Source organism: Ziziphus jujuba, chromosome 4 (assembly GCF_031755915.1).
Source record: "Ziziphus jujuba cultivar Dongzao chromosome 4, ASM3175591v1".
NCBI classification, from domain to species: Eukaryota; Viridiplantae; Streptophyta; class Magnoliopsida; order Rosales; family Rhamnaceae; genus Ziziphus; species Ziziphus jujuba.
The window spans coordinates 23,879,366-23,900,791 of record NC_083382.1 but is presented as its reverse complement, the minus strand read 5'-3'; the positions used below and the strand labels follow the sequence as shown (position 1 = coordinate 23,900,791).

At 31.0% G+C, this 21,426-nt stretch overlaps 1 protein-coding gene across 1 annotated transcript; it reads left to right on the top strand.

Annotated features, from left to right (window-relative positions):
* The first annotated feature begins 8,752 nt into the window (after positions 1-8,752).
* LOC107414178 (L-ascorbate oxidase homolog) lies at positions 8,753-13,176 on the top strand. The gene is made up of 8 exons (XM_016022277.4): positions 8,753-9,286; positions 9,425-9,534; positions 10,541-10,811; positions 10,959-11,061; positions 11,158-11,503; positions 11,843-12,208; positions 12,419-12,497; positions 12,643-13,176. The coding sequence occupies exons 1-8, from the start codon at positions 9,149-9,151 to the stop codon at positions 12,853-12,855; spliced, it is 1,626 nt and encodes a 541-aa protein (XP_015877763.3). The 5' UTR covers positions 8,753-9,148; the 3' UTR covers positions 12,856-13,176.
* The last annotated feature ends 8,250 nt before the right edge of the window (positions 13,177-21,426 follow it).

Genomic DNA, 21,426 nt, shown 5'->3' with positions numbered 1-21,426 from the left:
AGCATCAAAATATAGAATAATTTAACAAATAATAGTAAAATACAGAAAATTTTTAAATATAAATCGTAATATTTCTTTATGAATTCAATAAAATCAATTATTATTATTTTTTTCTTTTTCAATATCCTACTCAATGTAAATCTTTATTGCAATATTATTGAAAAGTATAATAAACAATCTAGTTACTAAATAAAACAAATTAATCTATTTTTAAAAAAATTAAAAAATCCAATGTTGGTCGTCAGGCCTTTGAATCTAGTGTGGGTCGAGGTGGTATTCACGGTGATAGCAGTTGAAATCCAATGTGGGTCGCAATGGTAAGGATTCGAATTCGGAGTGGGTCGTGGTTTGGTTTCAACTTCGACTTGTAGGTGGTAGTTTGATTCAAAATTTGGATGGTGGATGTTGGCTTTTGCTCGATTTTTGGAAAATTTGAGTTTAATTATTTGTAAGTATTAAATACTTTTAGTTTACTAATTTTTGGTTTCTTAATTTTTTTGTTTTGTGAAATTTGTTTCTTAATTTGAATATGGATATGTAATGCACGGGTAACATATAGTAGATGTATATGATATAGTTTTTTATTTTTATACATACACACACACACACACATATATATATATATATATATATATATATATATATATATATATATATATGATAATAATTACGTTAATATATTTTATTTTTTCTGCTGAAATTTTGAATATATATATATATATATATACGGATTCATATGAGGGGAATACTCGGTTTTTTGACTCTACTAGCTACGGTGTTTGTGGAGATCTTAGGAATGTTATAATTAGATATGTTATTTTAATTAAAGTTTAGTAGTTATATATAATAAACATTTGTAAAGATTTTGATTTTTTGTGGTAAAAAGCTTCTGTGATGTGGAATGCACCAAATAAGGACAGATCTCAAAGACAAAAATTACATTAGAATCAAACAAAGATAAATTAATTATGTAACAAAAATTGCATTTCATTACTGCTGTAAGGTTATTTGTATATTAATAATTTGTTAAATATGTAATTGTAATCTCCGTTTCAATTGGGAACAAGTTAATGTGGACATTACATATGCATGGTGATGAGGAAGATACTCAAAATTGAAGATATATCGAGGCCATAACAATACATAACAAATATTGGAATTTTTTTTTTCAATAATTTTATTGTTTTATTAATAAGTACCAATAATTAAATTCTTCATTTCAAATGTTTTTCAAATAACATTGCTTTTTACATAGTTTGATTGAACTGAACGAGTGCAAGATTAAGAGGACAAGTTGATTGAAATATGATAAGTCTATTCACACTGTAAAACTTATTAGAAAAACTACAATTTTAATAATTTTTTAAAATTTTAAAAATGGCCATTGATAAAAAAAAAATGTCATAGATAACTTTAAATCCGTTTAAAAAAAAAAAAACCCAAATATTACAAAGTACTAACCCTTTTCTTTTTTTATTTCACTTTGCATATTATCAATAAAAAAAAAATTCACATTGATATTAATTGTTTCATCCAGTTAATAGTCTTTTTTTAAAATCATTAACCAAATTTGAAATTCCCAAAATTTGAAATTGGGTATTCAAATTTCAACCAAAGCTTAAGCTGGTTTGTTTGCCATGGTTATATCTATTGTTCTGCATTTAAGCTTAAGGAATGGATATTCAAGTACCAAGTTTCAGATTTAGAAAAAACTAATCAAAGGAATGGATATTTGAATACCTTTTGGATGATCAGTGAATGGAGATGATGATCGGCAAATTGCAAGGAAGAGGGATAATTCTACAGAGCAGCCCACATTTTAGTTCCAAATACATAAAGAGATAAGAGAGAGATGGGGAAATAAAGAATAAGAGAGTTTTTTTTAAGAACAAATATTAGAACAATGATATTTATAAAACTTTTATTATTGATCTTCTAGCAAAATAGGGAAAAACTAAACTCACCAAGAAATGAAGGAATGGGTGTTTGATGAAGTGGAAGACCTGAAGCTTTTTTATTCGATTTGGTTTTTTCAAACCTTAAACCCAAAGGAAAGAACACTTGAATGATTCAATAATTTTTTTATTTTTTTGGGGAAAAAATCAGGCTTGCTCTAGAGTTTTTGAGATCTATAGTTTTTAGTGTATTTAGGTTTCTTTTAAATCATTAAGAGTATAAGAGATATTTATTAGTATAGATAGAAAAAGTAAATTTTAATATGAGGGTATTTACAATATAGTGTGTTTGGTAACTTTTATAGTATAAATAGAAATCTTTCTTAAAAAAAAAAAAAAAAAAAAAAAAAAAAAAAAAAAAAAAAAAAAAAAAAAAAAAAGAAGAAGAAGATCAAAACAGTGAGTATTTATTAGTATAGATAGAAAAAGTAAATTTTAATATGAGGGTATATACAATATAGTGTGTTTGGTAACTTTTATAGTATAAATAGAAATTTTTCTTAAAAAAAACAAAAAAAACAAAAAAAGGATCAAAAGTGAAAAACCAAAAACAATAAACAAAAACCTGCCCAAATAAATTTTTTTTAAAACTTTGTTGGTCAAAAATCAAGATGAACCAAAACTAGTCAACAAATTTTCGGCCAGTTTTCAAAACCCTAGAAATGCTTTTCAGCGGTATAATCAATCCATCGACTATTTTTTTTTTTTTTTTTCTCCCGATCGGAACTAAACAATGAACACTCCTAACTTTTGCCCCTTCTCCAAATAGTTTTTTTCTTTTTTTCTTTATTTTTTTTTAGCCCATACCTATTCACTGGCATACTGAACATGTATATAAACAAAACAAATATTGCATAGAATTAACTAGTTTTATGTTTAGTTTATTTTCAAATTTAAGAATATTTATACCATCGAAATTCCTATTCTCAATTTCAATGATTACATTAATGCTATAAGTATCAAAATATATATTAAATGATACATATTAATATATTATTAATGGTCTTTTTATATAACAGAAATATGGATAAATGAATAAAAAAATATATTAATTAACTATTATCACATAATTTGATAAGTATATTTGATGAATATTTTAGCATTTGTAGTATTATTGTTAAAATTTCTATTCTTTTAAAAATGTCAAAATTTATATTCCTTCCTTCTTATGTGGATAAACTTTTACTTAAAAAAGGATTTAAATTTATATAAATTATCCTATAATAAAATTCATAAATAACTAAATTTTTTTACATTTATTTAATTTTAGCAAATTTGGCATTTTTCGAAAGGAAAAAAAAAATCTTGCTAAGTATTGAATCTTATTTAATATAGTAACTACATATATATATATATATATATAAAAGAATAACTATTCAGTTTCTTTCTTTTTTTTTATTCTCATTAAATAAGTATTTCTATTGAGTCTTTTTCTTTTTTCTTTGTTTTTTTTTTTTTATTGCCAAAAAGTATTTCTATTAAGTCATGCATAGATATTTTGTATGTCAAACATTCTATAGTATATGAAGTGCTCATGTTGCTCTTATTTTGAACGGTAAACTACATAATTGATCCTTAAATTATACCGCCATTTGCAAGTAAATTTTTAAACAATTTTTTTAACATTTTAATCCCTTAATTGGTTAAAATGTTGCATCTTAGTCCCTGGATATTATTCCATCCAAAATTCAGCATTAAATGCATGGCCAAATCTTAAATTTGGAATTAATTTGTGAAATAGAACATAATTCAGGAATTGATATATAATATTTAACATAATTTGAGGATTAAATGTGTAGTTAACTATTATAACATTTAATTAGGTGTTATAAATTAATTCTCAAACTATATATTGTGTAAAAATTTAGTCTCTAAAAGGATATGTTTTTTGATAAAATAATGTCTAAGGACTAATGGTACAATATTTTGACAAGTTTCAGGAGCTAAAATGCTAAAAAAATAAATAAATTTAAATATTAATTTGTAAATAACGGTATAATTTATAGATCAATTATGTAATTTACTTTTTTAAATTGCCCACTTCCTTTTATTAGATTTTTTTTTCTTTTTTTTTAAATATCAGATCTCTTGATTTTTCACGGTAGTTTTCGCCATAATTTTCAACTCAACCCTGTGCTTCTCTATGGAGTGCAACAATGACGAAATGGTGAGATTATATTTGCTAAGCCATTCGCTATTCGAATACAATTTTTTTTTTTTTTTTTTTGGTTGTTGAAACTTCAAATCTTTTTTTTTTTTGGTTGAAAATCAAATTAATATTGTTAGGACCATCATTCTTTTTTTTATCAAATGATATAATAGAAAATTATTAGTGAATAAAACTAAATTCTAAATTTATAAAAAAAATGAATCCAATAACAACCTATCGTATTATTTAATAAATATATATATTTTTGTTCGAATTTGGTACACAAAATTTGGTAAAAGATATGGTCCTCATGGCAATTAGAATGGAAGTCTAAACTAAATAGAAGATTATTCACCAACAAAAAAACTAAATATATGATTATATTTGCTAAACCATTCATTATTCAAAACGTTGCGAAAATAGTTTATATTTCCATAAGTCCAAACTCCCAACAGGAATATTTAAATAGACTCTACATATGAATCCCACATGAATTCGTGTCTTGGGAGTTTGTAGCACTTTCAACGTACTAAAAATTTGCTTCAAAACATTATTTGATGTCATGAGAAATAGAATATTTTCAATTCATATTATTGAAACTACGTTTGGGTAAGCTGAAAATTATGTCACTCACGGCATCTATCAAATGGACCACCAAAATTGAATCCAGTTCAACAAAATGCTGAGTCACTTCGTCGTGCATTAATGTTAATGCCAAGAAAAAGGGGCTACTTGCCCTTCGATACCTTCCCTGACATGGGGTGGGTGATTGTGTTAATTGCACGACCTTCATTTATTTCAAAAATCAAAATATAAAGAACAAATCCTGACTTTATTTTCATACAAAATGGAAATAAATTAAAAAAGAAAAAAAAGAACAAGAAATTTTAGCATTCATCAGAGGACCCAAAAAAAAAAAAAAAAAAATGAAGAAGAAGAAGAATAAATTTTTAAAAAATGCCAAGATCCTTTTTAACATAAAAATAACTGACAGATAAAAAGGTTATGTACCATGGGGAGAAATGTTTTTCATTCTAATACTTTTATTTTTTTTATTTTGGTAAATTCTCATTGTCATACCTAACCTATATTATAAATTGTTAAATCACACTGCATTAGAAGAATCTAGCAGCATAGCCACTTGTTTTTTTAGCAAGGGTTTATAGTTTGGATAAGTAATACTAAAGGTATCATAGAGTCCATATATATATATATATATATATATTTTTTTTTTTGGGTAATGTATCATAGAGTCTATATGTTCACTAAAATAATATAGTAAAGTAATACATTATTATTTTATTGGTTGAAAAATTAATATAATCTATAAATGAATAAATGAATCAAAAAATAAATAAATCTTTAAAAATATGTAAGTGTAACTAAATTTAAATTAAAAACATCTCCTATGACTCTTTTTTTTTTTTTTTTACCACATTAGAAAATAGATAATCAGTAAAAAAAAAGAAAAAAAAAGAGCTCTTGAGTTTGTTAATCCCCTATTAAAATGATATGACAGGATAAAAAATAAACTTTGTCAAGATAACTTTTTATTTTAAAGGTATAAAATTTCTTAGAAAATAAATTTTTTATTAAAAAAATGATTCTTTTTAAAAAATAAAATTTTTAATTAATTAAAGATCATAAATAATTTTTTTGCACATTACAATTGAAAAACAATTTTACAATTGATTTTGCATTTAACCACATAGATCTAAACGATGTTAATTTCTATACCATATATACCAATCCATATTCACCTTTTGGCTTTGTTTGGGAAATATTAAAATTTGGAAGGAAATTGATTTTTGAAATTTAGTTTTCGAATTTTCTGAGAATCAATTTTCCTTCTTGTTCACAACATATGTTTTTAGTGTTCTTTGGTTTATTGTGTTTAGTTGTTTGACTGGTTTGTCTATGTGTGCGTAAGCTTCCTATTGGATGTACTCCCATGTATAAATGTAGTGCTGGAATGAAGAAGAATAAAAATCTGCTCTGTTCTAGTTCCCTGTGCAGAAAAATGGAAGATTTTTATTATTTGTGAAATCTGGTTTTTTTCTAAAAAAATTAGGACTTACAAATAATTAAATTTAATTTTATATGATAAATTAATAAAAAATTTGTATTTTCAAAAAAATCTTAAAACTACTTTCCAAGGAGATTTTTAAAATGATTCACTTATAGGTGATTACAATTTTCCTATATAATTTTCCACATAGGTGGAAACCAAATTCCATGGTACCACACTTTTTCATGTCAAAATAAATATTTAGACACAGAAAAATTATTATTTTTCCAAAAAAAATTAGATTTTTATTATTTACCAAAGAAAGTTTTAAATCATCTTTAATGGAGATATAAATTGTAAAAATAAACACATTAAATAAGCAATATGGACACAGTGGTAAAAAAATTGCTCTCCAATGACCATGTGTAATGTTGTTGAGACATTGTCAATGTTAATTTTGACTTTTGGAGGTTTTATCACATATTATGTAATTTTCATAAAAGTAATATTTTCTTTAAAATGTTAATTGTTTTAAAAAATTGATAAAATATTTATAATTAATTAATAATCTTAAATAATCTTTTGTACATTTTTATTAAAATATAATTTTAAAATTAATTATATATTTATGCTACTTAAATCTAACATAAACAAAAGATATTTTAATAAAAGAATAATATTTTAAAATTTAATCAACATTTGGATAACTTTCTTCCCACATCTACTATTATCATTCCATTTGGATCTCCAATTCTAAAATCAAATAAATATTAAATAAAAAAGTAAAGTATTTCTATTAGTTGAGTAGTTGACCCTACCAAGCAACGGAGACGAGTCCTCATAACAGTATCCCAAAGAAATGCCAAAACAAAAAGCAGAAAACGCGTTAATTAACTACTTTGATTGCTTCGGAAATTAAAATAAATAAACAAAACCTCCATTATTTTGCTCGGATCTGCAAGGTTAATTTGTAGTTTGAATTTGAACCTTAAAAAATTATATAAAAGCAGTGTAGCTTGACGGTAAATTTTTCATTGATGCTTATTGTAAATTTTTTCTGCATAGACATTGTTCGTTGAGCTTTTTATTCTAATATATATGATAGTATTAACGATAATTTTTTCAAAATCGTCATCAATGTAGCAGATATGCGAACTGTCTGTCTGTATATATAAATTTGTTTTGAAGAAAATAAATTATTATCTTTTTAGACAACGATAAAATGTTCAATTCTTTTATGAACTCCATCATTTGTCAGGTTTATAAAAATTCAAAGCATGATCTTGGAATTGTATCCCGCTTAATAGTTGGATCCAATCTTAAAAAGGGATTGATAAAAATATTCAATCCGTCAGAACCACTAATCAAGTAGATAAACGGCCTTATCATAATCGTAAAACCACAGGGCATCATCAAAAGTATCTTCCACTATTCATCTAATCAAGTGGAATCTAAGCAGTTCAGAATCAAAATCAAAGTTGGTAGGACTTTAAAATTATCAACTTGAGCTTTTTCTGAAAGAAATTATACAATTTATACCCAGAGGCGTGTCGGTGCATATATTTTAATTTAGTGAATCAATCTAAAAACGAGCTAAAAAACCAAGAGAAGAAATGTGTAGTATGAATGAGCTTTGGATAGAAGCATATATCACTTACTTAGAGATATTAAATGTACAAATATATATATATAATAATGTAAATGACTTTATAATAATGTTTGGAAGCAAAAAGTCTTTCTTGGTCAGTAAGACGTGTTACCCTCCATTAATGACTTTGTGACCTTGGTGTCTCTGTCTCGTTCTGATCTTCAAAGGCAACCAATCACTGACACTGATGTCGGCCGATCACAAAACAAGGAAAAAAATAAAAATAAATCTATTGTGGTCTAGGAGCGAAAGTTCCCCCTCTCACAATTATAATATCATACTAATTTATATGGGCCTCATCTCTTTGTAACGAGGAGTTGCGCTGGGGGAGCATGAGAAATGAGCTTAAAAAACAAAGTTGTTGATGATAATACCATTACTAATTTATTGACAAAAGAGTTAAATTAATCTTGAATTTACCAAAAAAATAATTAAATTAATCTTTCACCAAAAAAAAAAAAAAAAAGAGCCACATTAATCAAAATACCATTTGAATTATCATAGTTGATCAAAAAAGGATTATCATAGGCTTGGAGCGCTGTCAGGCAAAAATTTACCATGGTCCTAAAGCTAGAAAAGTTATCATATTTATCTTTTTGTCTTTTTGCTACTATTCATGTATACTGAATAGATGGCAATCGAAATTCTATAAAGTTTCTATTTACCAAATTGGTATATCAGAGAAAATGACTTCAGTTTATAAACGAAGTTGTCTTCTTTTGACTAGAAAAAGAGGCAAAAAAAACAAAAAAGTTGTTTCTTTTATTTAACACAAAAAAAAAAAATCGAAAAATTAAAAGAAAAGAGAAAAAGAATTGTACAATAACACTAGAATTTTCGGGGAAAAAAAAAAAAAGGCACAGTTTTGAATGTGGCTTTGAGCTGCACACTCCAATCAAGAGACGCGGTGCGGACTGGAAGTGAGTGAGGAAAGTTTTTTCTTTACTTAGATATTGCAACTTGGTACAGCTCATTTGCACTCACCATTGGGTTTTCACTGCTTCCCCCAAAAATAAAAAATAAAATGAAAAGGACCAAATCCCATTAAAATTATGAGAAGAACAGAGATCTATCAATTCTCACTCAGAATCTATTAGCTCTGTCATTTTATCTCTCTCTTATGACCGACATAGTCCATTCAAGAAAGAAATAGAAGCTCCCAAAGCAAAAGAAAAGAGAAAAGTAAAAAAGGAAAAAAAAAAAAAGAAAAAGAAAAGAAAAAGGGAGAGATGGGGAGCTTTACAGGGTGAAAGAGAGTTGCTTTCTTTCTCTGGTTTGAACTTTCTTTTTTGTTCTATGTGTTTTTGGGCAGTTGCATTGCAATCCCATTTCCCTATTAGTCTAAAAAATCTCAGAAGAGTGGATTAAAAGAGAAAGAGAGGAGATAAATGGGTGAGTACAAGAGTTTATGTTATGTAGTGCTGGTGAGCCTTATTGTGAGCTGCATCACTGGAGAAGACCCATACAGGTTCTACAACTGGAATGTCACTTATGGAGATATCTATCCTCTTGGACTAAAACAACAGGTAATTTTTTTTTGGTTTTTTTTGGTTATTTTTGGTTATTTTTTTAATTTTTTTTCTCATATGGGTTTCATGGCAAAAAAGAAAAGAAAAGCAAATATGGATGGTTGCTAAAAACGAGTGTTTTTAACTTAACTGCAGGGAATATTGATAAATGGGCAATTTCCAGGGCCACAGATTGAGTGTGTCACTAATGATAACTTGATTATCAATGTTTTCAACAGCTTGGACGAACCTTTTCTCATATCCTGGTTAGCAACTTCTTCTTTGTTTATTTACTTAATTTCCACTCCTTATTGCAAATTTATTTTTTCAGTGTTCTGTTAAGAAATGTTACTTTGGACCATAACTTTGATCAATCAGGCCTTAATCATTAAAAGAAAGAAAGTATTGAATTGTCATAATTGGTGCCTTAAATCTCAGTTTTACATGTTTCCTTCTTGATGTGGGCAAAAGTGACCTTCCTAGGACAGTGCTACTTGGAATTTTTTAAAAAAAAATTTAATATTATTTTTACAGCAAATGGTGACTAGGAGTAGTGGAGGACATTTCTTTTTACTCCATAATACTTCATCTTCTTCGTGTGGTTTTTATATTATATTAGAGCAGTAAAATTTCAAACCGATCGTCAGTGAGGGATTAAGGAGATTAGATAATTGCCTAAAGGGTCCACATCGCGCGTCTTGCCCTTGTTGAAATATTTGTCAGCACTAATTGAAATGCAAAAAAATACACATTTCATTATATATTAACTATAGGAGGTTCCACAGATCTAATGCGAGATTTCCATTGACCAATGAGCTCCGTTGTTTTTCTTGACCCCCCCACCAAAAAAAAAAAAAAAAAAAAGAAGTTTTCCCCTTGTTTTGGTAATAATTTCCTAAGCTAACTAATGTTTTAAACTCATATTGTGGTGTTGAAAAAAAAAAAAAAAATTTGCAGAAACTTGATTTAGTTTGGTAGTACCATTACCATGGCAGTGAAATTACTTCTTTAACAATGATAGAAAACTCATGGTATTTTTAATTTTTCTTGTCCCATTTTTCTCTATTCAAAATGAAGCATATAGTGAGTATCTCTTGTTGATTTTGAAATTGGTGGTCTGTCAAAAGGCCTAGGCAAATTAGATCCTTTTTTTTTTTTTTTTTTTGGGGGGGGGGGGGGGGGGGAGGGGGGGGTGGGAAGAATTGCTCAGCCTGTTCTTCATCAAATTTGCTTTTTGTTAGACTAACCATGAGATCCTGCATTTTTGTTCAGGAACGGTGTACAGCAGAGAAGAAATTCATGGCAGGATGGGGTTTATGGCACAAACTGTCCCATCCCACCAGGCCAAAACTTCACTTATGTTCTCCAGGTTAAGGATCAGATTGGCAGCTACTTCTACTTCCCTTCCCTTGCCTTCCACAAGGCTGCTGGAGGGTTTGGCGGCTTCAAAATTGCAAGCCGTTCTGTGATTCCAGTACCTTTCCCTCCTCCTGCTGGAGACTTCACCATTCTAGCTGGTGATTGGTACAAGCAAAATCACACTGTAAGTAGCTTGCTCAGATAAAATAACAACTTTATACCTGCATTTTCATTTTTGATGCAGTGCAAACAAAAAAAAATTCAACATAAATGTCTTGGAAATACTACAGCATAAATATGTAACAAGAAGGCCCTCTCTTGAACTTTACAGGATTTAAAAGCAATTTTAGATGGTGGACATGATCTTCCTTTCCCTGATGGGCTTCTTATCAATGGTCGAGGGTCAAATGGTTATACATTTACTGTTGATCAAGGTAACTAGCTGATATAGTATATTTAGAAACAACTATATATACATATTTGATCGGGGTATTTATGGATTTTGCTTTTATGTGAAACTTGCTGGATAGGAAAAACATACAGATTCCGGATATCAAACGTGGGGCTTACAACTTCGATCAATTTTAGAATTGAGGGCCACAAGATGCTGTTGGTTGAGGTAGAAGGCACGCACTCTCTCCAAAACACCTATGATTCCCTTGACATTCATTTGGGACAGTCTTACTCTGTCTTGGTTACAGCTGATCAACTGGCTAAAGATTACTACATTGTTGTATCAACACGTTTCACCACACAAGTCCTTTCGACAACCTCCATTCTTCATTACGGCAACTCAGGAAGTGGTGTTTCTGGTTCTCCCCCAGGTGGTCCAACAACTCAAATTGATTGGTCTCTTGAGCAAGCTCGATCTATCAGGTACTTCCTCAAGTCATTAGCAGATGTGGTGGTGTCATCATATACTTAATTATTGTTTAAGTAATATATACTTTGCTCTACATGTTCATTAGAAGTCATCACTGAATAGTCTTTTTCTGGAACTTTAACATCTAATATATGCAACAAAATAACATGCTATCTGACATATGGATATGACATGCAAAACGAAACAAACTTGTTCTATACAAGGCCTCATAACCATTTGTGATAAGATTATGTGGCTCTGCTGCAAATGTCATATGCATATGTTCTGTAATAAGAAAATAATTTTCTGTGATATCAGGATTTTCTCTTACCCATATTGACATGTTGAAACAGACGTAATTTGTCAGCAAGTGGACCAAGACCTAATCCCCAAGGCTCCTACCATTATGGATTGATTAACACCACACATACGATCAGACTTGCTAATGCCGCTCCAATTATTAATGGCAAACAGAGATATTCTGTTAATAGTGTGTCCTTCATTCAACCTGACACACCACTTAAACTTGCTGACTACTTCAAGATCTCAGGGGTGTTCTCCCTTGGAAGCATCCCAGACAGCCCCACTGGTGGTGGTGGTTATCTCCAGACTGCTGTCATGAATGCAGATTTCAGAGGCTACGCCGAGATTATATTTGAGAATGCAGAAGAATTTGTTCAATCATGGCATATTGATGGTCACAATTTCTTTATTGTGGGGTAAGTCCATCTTTCTTTAGTATCCATTAAGAATTTGTTCAGCTGATATTGCTAACATCTGAAGAAGTTTTACTTCTTTTACAATTATATAAGAGGTTCAAAATTCGAGTGCGAACTGCTGAACTTGGAGACAAGTGATTACTCATCATCGTTGGAAGTAAAACTTTTTCATTCTCTCAATTTTTAACGTAACCATTTTGAGATGGGCAGGATGGATGGAGGACAGTGGACGCCTGCAAGCAGATTATCTTACAATCTGCGGGACACAATTTCTCGTTGCACTGTTCAGGTAAACTAAGCAATCTATATGCATCTACGGCTTAAATTACATTTTGGCAGGAAAAATTAATGGAAGCTGAACTTGGTAATTGGAAGTCAGTGGTAATATCATTATGATTCTTTCACAAGTATTTGATTATTGGTTATAATCACAGGTATATCCCAACTCATGGACTGCTGTTTACATGCCTTTGGACAATGTGGGGATGTGGAATGTAAGGTCTGAGAACTGGGTCCGCCAATACTTAGGCCAACAATTCTATCTCCGTGTATACTCCCCTGCAAATTCATGGAGAGATGAATATCCGATCCCTAGAAATGCTCTTTTGTGCGGTCGGGCAGTAGGCCATCGGACTAGGTCTCTGTAAAGCCAGCATCATATTCGTTGGTGTATAACTACTGTCATGAGAGGATGCCAGGGTTTTGAATGTGAGTGCTGAAGAAGCGGTTAGGATTTATATAATATGTTCTTTGTCTTTATAGCTTACCGGCTTGGTCTTGTTTGAGGAAATGTTGTTGCTTAATCCAATTTAGTATCAGTTGGATTTAGTTGTTATATAACTTCAATTCTTTATTACTATTTTTCCTTAAAAGGAAAAATTGTTGCCTAGATCTCTGAGTCTGTTACATCCCCCTTGTTCTTAAATTAATCATTTTGTGGAATGCAAAGACTATGGCCCTGATTCTTATGCTTGCACGCGATACAAATGGAAAATTGGTTGTTTGCATGCCCTTTTCATGTACATTAAAAGACAAATAAAAAATGATAGGTCTTTTAGGGAGGTTCACAAATGAAAATTTTGACGATGCAAGGAGAAATTCTGGGTGTGCAAGTGAGGTTCTTGTTTTAGTTTGGGGCCTTAGTGAATGATTTGTATTGGGCCTGATTTGGTCTTTGGGCTTTTATTTATTTATTTTATGGGTTGGTTTGAAAAGATTTGTTTTGATCAATTTCTGATTAAGTAATATTAAATAATATTTTGGAAAAAAGGTGTTGAGATTTTTAAGGGATAAAGGACTCTATGTTGAGAGATTTGTGGGATCACGTTACTTTTGAACGTTTTTTCAGTTTCTAAAAGCACAGAGAAGTTGTTTTTTTTTTGAGAAAATAACGTGGAAAAGGAAAAATCGATAGAAAACAGTGATGGTGGTAAAGGTATATAAAAAGTTCAAAGGAAAGGTTTTGGCTTTACCGTGTCAAGATTTTTGCAGCAGTTGTATCTTGGAAGACGTTCGTCACAAAACTTTTGTATCGGTAGGTGAAAAACGTCTTAAGGACACTGTGGTACCACACAAGCCTTGATCAAGCTTTCAAAGAGCAGATCATCATTAACAAGGACTTACAGGTTCTAATATATTTTATTATTTTATGTAATTTATTTATGTTGTTTTAATTTATCCACATGTATTTACATATATATTCATATATTTCTCCAACAATTTTAAGACGTTCTTCGATTTTATATATGTATATATATATGTGGAGATGTTGATATATTTATTATGTTAATTGGTTATTGTACATATATATATATATATATATATTGGATATTGATCTATGTGCTTTTGTTTTTGAGAAAAAAAAAATTATTTTCTTTGTACCCATGAGTGTTAATTTGGGCATTTGTTCTTATTTTGTTTAATGAAAGTTTGTTGCCCATGATTTTATGTTTTTATGTTTGGAAATTTTATATATTTGTTTATATTTGTTATTGATGAGGAAAGGAATTAGTAAAAAGAATTTTTTTTGTTCCTTTTAACTGTGTATAATTTTGTGGGTGAGTTTGTATTTAATTTTTGTTTTATCAAAAACAATTTTAGAAAATACCTTACCCATGAAATTATAAATTTTTTGGGATTTTTTCGTCGCTGGAATAGTAAGAAATCTATTGAAAAAGTGGAACCAGGTCGGAGAACTTGTTTACTAGAGAAACGGATCGAGAAAACCCTGCTGGAGGTTGAAGACGGGTCAGAAAATAGGTTATTTGGTCGGTAAAACAAGTACGGGTTGATTCTGGGTCAATGAGTCTGAATTTTTTAAATTCTGATGGACCTGACCCAGTTTCAAGCCCAGCCCGTGGTTAGAACAGGTTATTGTTCAGTCTAAGACCCAAGCCCATACCAAACCCAGGCCCAAGAGGATTAAGCCCGATTGCTAATGGGCTTGACACGTGTTGCGATGAGAGAGGGCCACGTGACGAGATGAGGCGTCGACAAATGGCCCACAGCTGCAAGGTGACAGAGCGCACCACGGCGATGCTACGTGTCGCATAGTCGTGAGGCCACATGTCGACCATATGTTATGCCATGTTTCACGCAACAAGGGGGGCCACATGTTGACCTGCCACATGTGACACGTCGCGGCTTTTAACAAACGCCACATGGAATATTGTAGAGATGCCATGTGTTGACCTGATACAGGTGATACGTGTCGCACTCTGCATTGACATCTGTCGGTCAGCCGAGGTGCCATGTGGTGAGCAATGGCAGCGAGGCATCATGCCACATTAACATGGTGATGATGTGGTAGGGTGCCACGTCAGCAAGGCAATGATGTGTTGCCATGTGGTAGTGCCACATTGGCATAGTGATGACGTGGCATGGTGTTATCGTCTACATGGTGACGATGTGTCAGGATGCCACATTAGCATGGTGATGATGTGTCAGATGCCACATCAGCATGGTGATGCCGTGGTGGCGTGCCATATCATTAGGGTGCCACATCAATGATAGTGACATGTGGCAGTAACATCAGCGATGATGTTATCTTTGTGTAATTGATGATGTTAGTCCTGGTAGGTATATAAAGCAATTTTGTGAATGTATACAACAAATTTTGTGGGTGTATACAATAATTTTTGTGGTTATATAGAAACCCTAAAAAATCACATTTTTTTTGTGTTTTCCTATTGGAAATTGCTTATAATTAGTATGTTGAGATAGAAAATAATAAGTAATTGATTTTTGTTTGTGTGATTTTACAGAAATGGTCAGTGGAGATAATAAGACTATGCCCATTCAGACTTCTTGGATTCAGATGCATCCTTCTGCTAGTCACGCAGAGAAACCTGAGAAGTTCAATGAAGCAAACTTCAAGAGATGGCAGCAGAAGATGTTATTTTACTTGACCATGCTGGGACTTGCGAGGTACTTAACTAAAGATGCGCCACCTAATAATGAAGAGAGTGATAAGGAGATACTTATGACGGTGGATGCATGAAACAATTTCGATTACTTATGTTGAAATTATGTTCTAAATGGCCTGTCTGATGCCCTGTACGGAGTATACTGTGGCACGAAATCAGTAAAGGAGCTGTGGAAAACATTGGACTAAAAGTACAAGACTGAGAATTTTGGGTCCGGAAAGTTTATTGCAGACCTATTTTTGGACTACATGATGGTGGAATCGAAGCCATTAATGAGTCAAGTACATGAATTGTAAATGCTGGTTCAAGAATTTCTTGCTAAAGGGATGATTATGAATGAACCCTTACAAGTGGGATCTATGATTGAGAAGCTACCTCCAAGTTGGAATGACTTTAGGAATTATTTGAAGCACAAAAGAAAGGAGATGGATATGGAGGCTCTTATTAGCAAGCTTCGCATTGAAGATGACAATAGAAAATCTGATAAGAGAGCTTCTAAGGCCGTGGTGAAGGTTAATATTGTGGAGCATGGTCAGAGCTCCAAGAAAAAGAAGAAAACTGGAAAAGCTTCCTGATTAGGGCATAAAGGAGGAATCTCCAAGAAGATCAAGTTTCAAGTTAAGTACTTTAACCATGACAAGATGGGTTACAAAGCTACAGAATGTAGGCTTCTGAAGAGAAAAAGGAACAAAGAGACATAAATAATGGTGGACATCACTTGAGAGATTGATGGCATTGACCTTAGCGCTGTGATCTCTGAGGTGAACTTGATGGGATCTAATCCTAGAAAGTGTTGAGTAAATACTAGTGCGACCTGCCACGTGTGTTCAGATAAAAGCATGTTCACTTCCTTCGAACCAAAGAAGAATGGGGAGAAGTTGTTCATGGGTAAATCTGCCATTTCAAAAATCCAAGGTAAGGGCAAAGTAACTTGAAGATGACCTCTGAGAATGAGTTGACTTTGAATAATGTGCTGTATGTTCCAGACATTTGTGAGAATCTGGTATCTAGATTGCTGTTGAACAAACATGGTTTTCGCTTAGTGTTTGAGTCAAATAAGGTTATTTTGTCCAAATGTTTGTGGGAAAGGACTATGTAGTCAACGATATATTTAAACTCAATGTAATGACTGTAAAGCCAAAAGAAATGAATAAAGCTAGTAGTTCTTCTATTTATTTGTTTGAGTCTTCTATTTTGTGGCATGGTAGAATAGAACATGTTAATTTTAATTCTCTGTGGAGATTAATTAACTTAAATCATATTCTCATGTTTGAAATTGATTCCAACCATAAATGTGAAATTTGTGTGGAAGCAAAATCAATGAGGTCATCATATCAATCACTTGAAAGAAATAATAAACCTTTGGATTTAATACATAGTAATATATGTGATTTAAAATTCGCACTGACTAGAGGTGGTAATAAGTAATGTATAACCTTTATTGATGATAGTATGAAATATTGCTATGTATACTTGTTTAAGAGTAAGAATGAGACTATAAAGAAATTTATTATCTATAAAACGGAAGTTGAGAATCAATTTAATAGAAAAGTTAAAGTGATCAGAAGTGATCGTGGTGGAGAGTATGTAACTTCATTTGTAGAGTATTGTGCTCAACATGGCATAATACATGAAGTTACTTCATCATATTTGCCACAATCAAATGGTGTGGTTGAACGAAAAAATAAAACTTGAAAAGAAATGATGAATGCAATGCTGATAAGTTCTAGATTGCCTCAGAACTTGTGGGAGAAAGCTGTTTTGTTGGTAAATGCACTTTTGAAATAAGATGCACCAGAAGGACCAAGTAAAGATACCCTATGAGTTGTGGAAGGGAAGACAACTTTTCTATAAATATTTACGAGTGTAGGGGTGTTTAGCTAAAGTAGTGATACCTACACCTAAGAAGGTGAAGATAGATCCTAAAACTGTTGATTGCATCTTAATAGAATATGCACAAAATAGTAGTGTGCATCACTTTTTCATGTACAGATCAGAAATTCCTGATATACACAAAAGTACAATAATGGAATCGAAAAATGCATTATTTTTTGAATACATTTTTTCGTATAAAGTTGAAGAAGGATTGAATTCGTCTAAACGAACTTTCAATGCTATCAGTGATGATAATAATGATAGTGATCGAGAGTTAGAGAATGTTGACTAGACTGAGGTTGAGATTAGATAGAGCAAAAGAATAAGAACCAAAAAAATCCTACGGTTTGTATTTTCTTACTTATATGCTATAAAGTGAACCTCAAAGCTTCCAAGAGACTGTTAATTCTTCTAAAGGGAATTTATGGAAATAAACTATAAAAAGTAAGATTGATTCCATCCAACAGAATCTTACTTGGGAGTTAGTAGATCTTCCTCCAAGTTGTAAACCTTTGTGTTACAAATGGATTTTTAAAAGGAAGATGAAAACAGATGGCTCAATAGATAAATACACGGCGAGGCTTGTAATTAAGGGTTATAAGCAAAATGAAAGCCTTGATTATTTTGATACTTATTCTCCAGTAACAAGAATAAATTCCATAAAGATGGTATTGGCGATCACTGCATTGCGGGATCTTGCAGTACATCAAATGGATGTGAAAACAGCCTTTCTTAATGGAGATCTAGATGAAGAGATCTACATAGAGCAACTTGAGAGTTTCTCCTCTTTAGGACAAGAAAAGAAAGTCTGTAAATTGGTAAAGTTCTTATATGGACTTAAACAAGCTCCAAAGCTGTGGTATCAAAAATTTGATAATGCAATACTAAAAGATGAATTTAAAATAAAAGAATGTGACAAATGTATTCATGTAAAAGATACAGAGAATATATATGTCATTCTATGTTTGTATGTAGATGGCATACTAATAGTAGGTAGTGACGACAATATGGTTTGAACTGCAAAAGTCATGTTAAATTTCAAATTTGACATAAAAGATATGGGGCTTGCAGATATGATTTTAGGTATGAAAATCACAAGAACTTCAAATGGAATTATTCTTAGTCAAACGCATTATGTAGATAAAATACTGACAAAGTTTAGTCATGATGACATTAGTATAGCCAAAGGACCCATAGATATGAGTTTACACTTATCCAAAAATAAAGGAGAAAATGTATCTCAAGTGAAATACGCTAGGGTGATTAAAAGTCTGATGTACTTGATGAGTTGTATCAGACCATATTTAGCTTATGCAATAAGTAGACTGACTAGAGACACGAATAATCAAAATGATGATCATAAAAATAAATTCTTACGATATACTCGTGAATACGAATTGCACTATATAAGTTATTCTACTGTATTAGAAAGATATAGTGATGCAAATTAGATATCAGATATCAAGGATTCAAAGTTTACTAGTAGCTATGTGTTCATATTAGCGGGTGCAGCCGTGACATGGAAGTCCTAAAAAAAAAAAATGTGATAGCTCGATCCATGATGGAATCTAAGTTTATCGCATTAGATAAATGTGGTTAAGAGGCAGAATGATTATGTCAATTTTTAGAGGACATTCCAAAGTGGCCCAAACCTGTGCTAGCAATAAGTTTACCTTGTGACAGTCAATCTACGATTGGCAGAGCACAAAATATTATGTATAAGAGAAAGTTTAGACATATTCATCGTAGACACAATTCCATCAGACAATTAATCTCAACTAGAGTTACCTCAATAGGCACTGTAAATTCGAAAGATAATATTGCGGATCTACTAACCAAAGGGTTAAATAGAGAATTCGTTGAGAAGTCGTCAAGGGGAATGAGATTAAAGCCTCTGAGTAAAGTCGATATGATGGAAACCCAACCTAGTTGACTGGAGATCCCAAGATCTAGGTTTAATGGGAGAACGAAAGTGTAAAGATTGGTATGGATCACTATGCGGGGTTAATCCTCTGCCCATTCCTTTGATGAAACAGTGATAGAAAGATGTTAAGCATAAAGTATGCATTTAATGATTCCTATAAATGTGTGTGTGGTAATTTATGCATAGTTATGCTGATTATAATGCGAATAGAAATCACCTATGTGAGAGAGAAGAGTGGCTGCTTCAAAGGAGAATTGTTAAGAGCGCAATACTTTAAAAACTCTTACAGAACTAGGGAAGTGTTCAAGGTCAAAATGAACACAACAGTAAGAACTGAAGTGTACCAGAAAGGAATCATGTGTGGGCTATGTTCTCATTTACACAAAGGATAAAATTGTTCAAAGATATCACATCTACCATAAGTTAGTAAAGTAGATGTAGTCTCAGAAGGGAAGACTCAAAGAGTAACATCTACTTATTCTATGCAAGTTCCGACTGCAGAACTTTACCACCAGAGTCATGCTTTGTTTTAGAAGTCAAATCATTTATGTGAGGGATTGTTATAGTTTTGGGCCTTAGTGAATGATTTGTATTGGGCCTGATTTGGGCTTTGGGCTTTTGTATATTTACTTTACGGGTTGGTTGGAAAAGATTTGTTTTGATCAAGTTTTAATTAAATAATATCAAATAATATTTTGGAAACAATGTGTTGAGATTTTTAAAGGAGAAAGGACTTTATGTTGAGAGGTTTGTGGGATCACGTTACTTTTGAATGTTCTTTCAGTTTCTGAAAACATAGAGAAATTGTTTTTTTGAGAAAATAATGTGAAAAAGGAAAAATCAAAAAGAAAACATTGATTGTGATAAAGCGAAGATACACAAAAAGTTCGAAGGAAAGGTTTTGGAGGTGCCATGTCCAAGATCTTTGTAGCCGTTGTATTCTGGAAGACGTTCGTCACAAAACTCCTGTATCAGTGGACAAAAAACGTCTTAAAAATACTGTAATACCACACAGACATCGATCAAACTTGCAAAGAGCAGATCACCATTAACAAGGACTTACAAGTTTAATATGTTTTATTATTTTATGTAATTTATTTATGTTGTTTTAATTTATCTACATGTATTTATATATATATTCATATATTTTTCCAACAGTTCTCTCCTCTAAGTACAAAAGCGCCATGCTAGTTATGAAATTATAAAACAAAAAACAAACATCAAAATTTATAGGCTCAATTTCCCGACCAGGACTCACGAGTAAAGTACAAATCATACGAGATCAAATTGTTATCCAGTATGCGAAACAGCGGTTGGAAGGAATGGAATCAGCTTATCAGAATTGACATAATTTTTACTTTTTATTTTATTATTATTATTGTTTTTTTAAGTGAAAAATTGTTGGATAAATATATACGGGAGCGTTCCTCAAAGGTCTTTCACAAATAATCTACACCATTCAATTGATGTAATTTAATGATTTATGTTTGCCTTTTTAAAAACGTTTAAATCTCTTCTACTCCATATCTAAGCGCAATTTATTTTTTTGCCTTAATTATTTATTATTTCTAAAATAATATTTCTCTTCCCTCAACCTAAATCATTTTTTTCTCTCTTGGTTCTTAACCCTTCCATTTTCTTTTGCACTGTATTTTTTTTTTAAACAAGCTTTTTATATTTTCGAAATCTTTCTACCATAGATGATGAAATTAGAAAATCATTTAAAATATTATCAAAAAAACACATTTAGTGCGTTACTTACTCCACTTTTATTATTAACTATCTAGGGGTAAAATGAGTAAATTATATATGGTAATATTAACTTAAAATATTTTCTTTTTTGTTTCTTATTTTTAGTACTAAAAATCTAATAAAGAATTAATGAAAACCAATTAAATTTTTATATGTTGAAATAACAGTGAACTTTATTTTAGGAAAAATTGAAAATTTTATATATTTTTTATACCGATTTATAAAATTCTATATTTATATAT

Excerpts from the sequence above, each read along its gene's own strand:
- LOC107414178 (XM_016022277.4), top strand. The coding sequence starts at position 9,149 with ATGGGTGAGTACAAGAGTTTATGTTATGTAGTGCTGGTGAGCCTTATT. Across the intron at positions 11,062-11,157 it reads TACATTTACTGTTGATCAAG|GAAAAACATACAGATTCCGG; the intron begins GTAACTAGCTGA and ends CTTGCTGGATAG. Across the intron at positions 12,209-12,418 it reads CACAATTTCTTTATTGTGGG|GATGGATGGAGGACAGTGGA; the intron begins GTAAGTCCATCT and ends TGAGATGGGCAG.